The sequence below is a fragment of the Ricinus communis genome, chromosome 7 (assembly GCF_019578655.1).
Source record: "Ricinus communis isolate WT05 ecotype wild-type chromosome 7, ASM1957865v1, whole genome shotgun sequence".
In the NCBI taxonomy this organism is placed as follows: Eukaryota; Viridiplantae; Streptophyta; class Magnoliopsida; order Malpighiales; family Euphorbiaceae; genus Ricinus; species Ricinus communis.
In genome coordinates this window covers 8,000,564-8,008,056 of record NC_063262.1, presented here as the reverse complement: position 1 = coordinate 8,008,056, position 7,493 = coordinate 8,000,564, and the positions used below count along the sequence as shown (strand labels likewise).

At 30.3% G+C, this 7,493-nt stretch overlaps 1 protein-coding gene across 1 annotated transcript; it reads right to left on the bottom strand.

The window, feature by feature from the left end:
* Positions 1-2,263: 2,263 nt before the first annotated feature.
* On the bottom strand, positions 2,264-6,201 carry LOC8274910 (protein CPR-5). Its single transcript, XM_002528620.4, has 5 exons — positions 5,833-6,201; positions 4,827-4,883; positions 4,446-4,481; positions 3,584-4,300; positions 2,264-3,089 (listed from the first exon to the last, which is right to left on the bottom strand). Exons 1-5 carry the CDS (start codon positions 6,130-6,132, stop codon positions 2,556-2,558), a joined length of 1,644 nt encoding a protein of 547 aa, XP_002528666.2. The 5' UTR covers positions 6,133-6,201; the 3' UTR covers positions 2,264-2,555.
* Between the last annotated feature and the right edge of the window lie 1,292 nt (positions 6,202-7,493).

Sequence of the window (7,493 nt, the reverse complement as noted above, 5' to 3'; positions counted from 1 at the left end):
CATTAACACCTATAAATAGGTATTATAATCAATAGAATGATATATATATATATATATATATATATATATATATATATATATATATACACATAAGAAAACTTACTCTCTCTTCTCTCTTTTTTATTTTTATTTTTTATCTTTATTTTACAACATTCTTTATTCTTTTTATTGTTGTTTATTTCACAACAAAATTTTCTAAAAGAAAAAAACAGCCTTAATTGGTGGTGTCATAACTTTGTGCTCTTGGGAAGTGTCCTATAGGTTGCATGAAACTTGAACCTTGAGCTTCGTAAACCGTTCTAAAGAACGCATGAAGTTTTTGATCCACAAACAAGTTCACTGTGGAGTGCACGAAACTTAAAACCCACAAAGATTTGTTCTATGAAGTTGTATATTGGCAAAATGCAAGGGTGGAATTCCGATGAGTTCAATTTCTGAAACTTGAGCAGAATCATTTGCTTTTCGATTGATGTTATTTTTTGTGCAAAAGCTGTGTCCCATGTACAACTCATTAGGAATATTAATTAGGGAAGATTACAAATTCTTTCTCTGTCATTTGATATATTTTCACACAGTGGTCTGATATCTTTTGTGACAGTGAGATACCTTGCGGTTCATGTTAGTAAATGGAGAAAAAAATGACTGGCACAGTTAACAAACCTGAAGTGACGAGTCAATTGAAAAAATCGGTACCCTATTGCACGATATATTTATACGACATCAACTTCTTAAACTACATAATTTTTTTTTGTATGTGTTTGCTAATAAAATGAATCAGCCGAGAAAGATATTGTATCATTATGTAAAAATAGCATCAAAATCACATGTTATATATTTGTACTTTTCCTTATTAATTTATTATCACACCATAGATAGAATATGCAATTATTCTATGTTTTCTCGTAATTATATGAGAATCGCTTTAATATTTAGAAATGACAATGGATAGAGTCCTCGTCCATTTAAAGATTTTCAAACCTGAATCTATTCTAAAATCATTTAGAAAATTGTCTTTATTATTCGAAAATATTCCAAATTCAAATAGAAATATCCGCATATTATCTAAATTTAATTAAAAATTGTTTAAATTAAATAATTATTAAATATACTTATGGTATTTAAATAGGTACAGAGTATCATATATGTTTATATAAACATCCAAATAATTAAATGAATATTCATTTACCAAAACCGTTTATAATAATTAAATTCTAAAATATATTAACAAAAATTAATGACAAGAAATATAAAATATAAATTAATCAAATTTAAATATTCAATATATTAATACAATCCAAATATAAATTAATAAATTTAAAATAATATTTTAATTAATAAAAATAAAATTAAATATAATAAATTTTAATATAATCAGGTTCGGGTAACGGTTACTTGCGAATTCAAATCCGAACCTGACCCAAATTCAATACGGATAATAAAATTAAATTTTATATCCGTTCTAAATTTGTTTATTATACATGAATCCGTGAATCCGTTATGCGATACCAAAAAATACATGCCCGACTGCCATCCCCATTAACATCGAAAGACAAGTAATTTATTGGAATTGGCTGCAGTTGAAGCTGTCTTTGGCATGGTTTTGGCTTCTGTTTCTATCAGTTGTATAAAGTGGGTGTACAGGGGCCAACATATTTCTGATGGGATATTTCTGGAGGTGAGGTTCTTGTATGGGATATTTCTGATGCCAACATATATCAAATGGAAAAGAAAATGAAATTCATAATAGGAAAATGGTTTATTTAGAAATCTGGTGTAACTAATAAGTATTTTTACTAAATAGTTATATTAAAATATTTAATAAAAATTTATTTTAATATTTTTCTTATCAGTTTAGTTGACTGTAAATTAATTTATACAATTAACTTTTTATAATTTATAATAAATAATTATTATTTTAAAATTAAATAATAATATTTGAATTTATAAATTTTATTAATGAAATTTAAATTTCTGCTTTAAAATAATTTTCAATAATAAATATAATTGAGTTAAATAAATTATTATAGTTAATATATTAATTCATATAATTATAGTATAATAAAATAAAATATATTAAAAAATAAATTATACATTTAATAGTAATTTAACACACTAACAACAACAAGAAATAAAAACAGGCCTAATATTTAGGGCAGCATACTAGCAATTTAAACTGTTACATGTAGGAAGCAAGCGAAAAAATCCATTATCATTTCAACCAATGACCTGATACATGATTCTTGTAAGAAATAACAAGCCACCATGATATAACAGTGAAAATTAATATTAAATTATAAACGAAATGGATACATTCATCAACCTCCTAATGGATCTACATATCTCTAGCAATGACTCAAATAGAAAGAAAGGTTCCAGGAAGGGATTACACGTTAACAGGACCAATTTGATAAAACCAACCAGCTGCCTGCATATTTATCTAGGCCAGCAAGCACTAGAGGCATACATTACCTATAAATTACAGGCAGGATTACGAGAAATTTAACCTCAACTATATGTAATAACATGGAGCTTTTTGGCTGTGGCGGACTCTCGCCTCAATCATCTGTAATGGATAGAAAGTTGGTTGCAAGTAGAAAGAAATGATCTTTCCATTCACCTGGATCAGCAAAAGGCAATAGACCACAGCACAACGGCAAGACCAAGAGCAGAGCGGCGTAGAAAAGAATTCGCCGGAACCAATATGGACATAGTGAATTGTAATTTGTCCTCCGAGAAACGGTGAGAGGCCCATGAAGTATACAGAACAAGGTGGATATACAGACATTTGAGAAGAAGTGCAGCAGGCACATAGTCTCCCAGTACAGGAGCCAGTGAAATCCACTTCCTCCCAACGTGTCCACACAAAGTTTGCCGGCGAAACCACAGGCAGCTCCTAAAAGCAACAGAATGAAAGTTACTGGCATGGTCTGACGTGAGGTTGCTGAACGTTGAAGAAGCAAATAAGCTACTGCCAGAATTATTAAGATGCCGAACAGCATTCGGCTTGCCACCTGAACATGACACCTGAGAGTATGCCATCCTGAGTTGAAAGATGAAAATGGTCTCGGTATCCACCAAGATTTGGAATCCTGAATCAGATCAAGAAACATAAACAACTCTTGCAGGGTGATGTCAAACAAAAGCTAGAGAATAGACAGCAAAATTCATCTGTTAACAAAGGTGTGACATGAGAATAATATCTAAAATCTATACCACATAAATAGACAAGTTAAGACAACAGTATCAGAAGTTCAAACAAACCTCAAATGAATTCTAGGTCTCTTCCAATTAGGACTATATTTTAAAGCAACAAAAGACATACTAAAATAATGCTTCAAGATTATGCAGAACCTTCCAGAGGTATGCAGTATGAACTTCCCCCTGATAGACAAACTTTTCCAGATACATATTCACTGTACATTTAACTCTTAAAAGGATCCGCAGCAGTCCACCTTCACCTTACCACTTCAAGGCCCAAGGTTTCTGAATTGTTTATTAGAATCTCTATAGTTACAAAGAAAATCATGCTATAATCATATTTGAAGAAACCAAATTTTAGAAACTACTAAGATATGATCCTTACCTCAATTAAGGGACTACAGGATGCAGTAGCATCAGTGATCCTTTGGTATGAAAAAGCATATGCACCATATAAAATGGATGCCGACATGATAAACAAACCAGCAACGAGACAATCTATGCACTTCTTAAGCAGTTCAGCATGCCTCGTATCTTCTAATTGAGTCTTGAACTTCTCAATTTTAAAGGATGCCTTTGACATGCCCATTGCTAATTTTGACCTCTCAAGATGATTTGCATCAAGGTTAAGAGCCAATGCTGCCTCTTTTAACTTCAATTTTCTCATTGTAAGACCAATCTTGAATGTTTTCAGGTCATTAGAACGGGCATGTTCCATGATGGATTTCTCAACGGTGCTGAGCTGGTTGATTATGGAACCTGAAGAACATGGAGTGCAAACCTGTTGATTTATTTGGCCATGCAAGACAAGTTCCTGATTCATAGAAGGTGAACTGTCTTCTACATCTTCATCCATACGCATTTGGTTCTGAAACAAACTGGATGTCAACGGAGTTTCTGAGTGACAATCTTTGATGCAACTCATACAGCGAATTCCATTGTTGAGATTCAAGTCTGAAGCAGAGTTTTCTACATCAACTTGGCTCAAATGACAAGTTTCCCTGTTGAGGGATGCTTCATTAATCAATCTAAGAGTACTCAATGTGCTCCCAAATGATTTCTCAAAATTCCTCGCAAAGAAATCAAATTTATCACCAAAGACCTGTTGCAACATAGTCAATGAAAGGGAAGGCGACATACGTCATATTACCATTTTGGATTTGTCTGAACTTGGTAAAACCTAATCAAGAAGCTTAACTTGAAAAACCAGAGTCAACGGAGGAATCAGCAGTTAAGGTCTGGCTTACATTGGCTAAAGATTCTCTGACAGCTGAAGCACAGATCTGCAAATACGTATGAAAATCTCCCATTTTTAATTCCAAAGATTTCAAACTTCCTTAAAATAAAACCATTAGACATAAACCGAAGTTAAAATCAGTGACCACTCTCATGGTGTGCTTGCCTCTCTTTTTGTTTCACTTTGGATGACTTTGTATGAAATTTAATCATTCAATGATTTCAATAATCTGATAATACCTAAGAACTAAGTGAAAAAGAAGCGTTCTATTGTGAATATCTTTATCCACATTCCAGACAAAATATACAAATGGTTAATAGTCAATCATATGTACATTACGAGCAAAAATTAAAATCTATTTTAGTCTTGTAAGACCATAAAAAATATGTACCTTTGTAAGACGATCAACAGACATCTTATCACCTGCTGCGTCTTTTGTCTCCATAAACTAAAATAAAAAAGCAATCATGCATAAATCAGCCAAAGGATACTAACGGTTAACTGAGCAATACTTTTATCAGTCAAGATAGCGTTGTTATTGTTTAGGGTGCAGAAGTTCTATGCAACTACAAAGAGCATAATTCCAGTAAACTCTATGGGAAACTTCCACCATCCCTAACCGAGAATTTACAGTCATAACATACTCTAAACCATAGTTTTTATATATATTTTTCTAAATCAAGTATATAGATGCATAGACTGAGAAAATGGAAGGCTAAAATCTGAGTGTGGTTATTTGGAAAACCTTTCTGTGTCATGGCTATAGCTATGTGACTTCATAAGCAAAAGCAGACAATTACATACTACAGAAAAAAAATTTCAACATCAATGGATTCTGTCAACACTTTAGTACATGGATTCATATCTTCGCCTTCACATATATTTCACAAACTACACTTGTATACTGCCATTTCACTTCCAAAAACTTAACAATCATTTCCTTTGCCACCTATTGAACATGGTGATTTCAAGGATTTGATCACTATAATAGTGTACCTCTAAATTTGCAGCACCATATCAGTTATCATTTGTACACTTCAAGAGTATATAATGATTATAAAATAAGCCTAATATTGATTGGAAAACTCCATTTAATTCCAATTATTTCCCTAAATTCTATTAAATTAGAATACAAAACGAAGAACCATCTAAAATCCTTTATTAAAAATCAAAACTTTTTCTCTTGGGTGATAACAAAAACCAAATCTTTACCCCCAAAAACAAATACCAATTCATAATTAAGAATGAGTTTCAACAGTAGAAAACAATTAAAACTGAATCCAACTAAAGAAATTAACTAAAACCAACAGAAAACCAGAAAAGAAGCATAAAAATAAAAATTAACAACAAACCTCCACTAAAAAGTTAAAAAAAAAAAATTAATCTTTAAAAAGAACCTTTGCAATAATAGCAGCAAAAGACATTCCAAGAGGGAGAGCGACAGCCTCCATTTGGCTATCGCCGAAGGAGCGGCCACCACGGCGAACTGGAGCCAATACCACCTTCGAGTTTCTACGTTTATAAGGGAAGCGTGTAGCAGCAGAAGAAGATGACGACGTCTGAGCACAGGTTTTAAAGACTTTCTTTTTCTTTCGATTCTTGTTCTTGATCATTGTTGGCAAGCAAGAAGGATTATCCGCCGTTGGATTTGAATGTTCGGTGGAATTGGACGGCGTAACAGAAGGAGGAGGCTCCATAGAAGGAGAAGAGAGAGGAGGAAGGGGAGAGGGATCTTTAACATATATCAATTTTGAAATTCATATTAGTTCCGTTAATAAAAGAGGAAATTCAGATTCTTATTAAAAGAAATAAAAATAGAAAAAGAAAATATGTTCAACAGATATTTAGTTTTTAATACGGCTAATTAACTTAAAAAATTAAAAAAAGAAACTAGCGTATTTCAATCTTAATAAAGTTTTATATTCAAATTCTCAGATTAATAAATTAATATTACAATATTAATGTATTGATGTGCAGTAGTTAATTAAATAATTTAAAAAAGAAAAACTAGTAAATTCCAATTTTCTAAATATTTAAAATAAATTCTAAATAAATAATAAATAAAATTATATGTTATGATATCATTATTGAATCTTATGATTATGGATTATTTTCGATATAAATCAATGAATCTAATTTGAACTCTCTTTATTGATGATAAAGACTATCTCTTTTGCTTTTTGTAGTAACATTTCTTTTTCCAATATACACCATTTGCTTTCTTCACTTTTTTTTTTTTTTTAATTATTGAGTTAATTAAAGTTTCTTTTGTTAAATGAATGTTTTAGTTTAATTATGAGTATTGTAATTATATTTTTCCTTATATATCTTTTTTATGTCTACAAATCATACACATGGTAATCAAATGAAATTGTAATATTTATTTGTACATTATTTTTCATGTTGAACCACAGGATTTAAGGGTATAGCTGATATTATTAGTGACTTCATAGATTATTATAAAGTCTGTTTGTCTTAAATTTCTTCTATAGAATGATAGTGTTCATTTGGGTTGCTCCATTAAAGAAGAGAAAATCTCAGAGAGTATATCTAAGAAAATTAATTTCTTTTATTCGAATTTTGCATTAAAAGAAATGATAAATAGTCTATACTCGGTGCCAAGACGGAAACATACATTGTGGCAATGCAGAGAGGAGTCTGTGAATATGACTTATTGCTAGTTATCGAAGGTTATAAAGCCATAATAGAGAAGAGGAGTATTAAAGTACATTTCCTTTGTTATTATTTTATTTATATTTTTTAATAAATAAAACATGTATTATAATATAGTTATAAAATTTAATTTGAGAAAATATTAATTATAAAATATAATACATATTTTATTTATAAAAAGAAAGTAAAATTTTTTTTTTATCGTTTTTAGAGAAAAAGTCTTTTTTAAGAAAAAAAATGCAAAGAATATTCTCTTGATTGCATGTTTTATATTGATTATAAAATATAATTTTAAAAAATATTAGTTATACAATATTTGATATATGTCTTATTTATTTGTAAAGAGAGAAAGTAAAAATAAAATATGTCTAGCGTTTTTCAAGAA

Bases quoted from the DNA above. Each gene is read 5' to 3' on its own strand.
- LOC8274910 (XM_002528620.4), bottom strand. From the start codon at position 6,132: ATGGAGCCTCCTCCTTCTGTTACGCCGTCCAATTCCACCGAACATTCA. The intron at 4,482-4,826 runs GTACATATTTTT...ACGTATTTGCAG, and splicing joins CTGTTGATCGTCTTACAAAG to ATCTGTGCTTCAGCTGTCAG. The intron at 3,090-3,583 runs GTAAGGATCATA...GATCTGATTCAG, and splicing joins CCTGTAGTCCCTTAATTGAG to GATTCCAAATCTTGGTGGAT.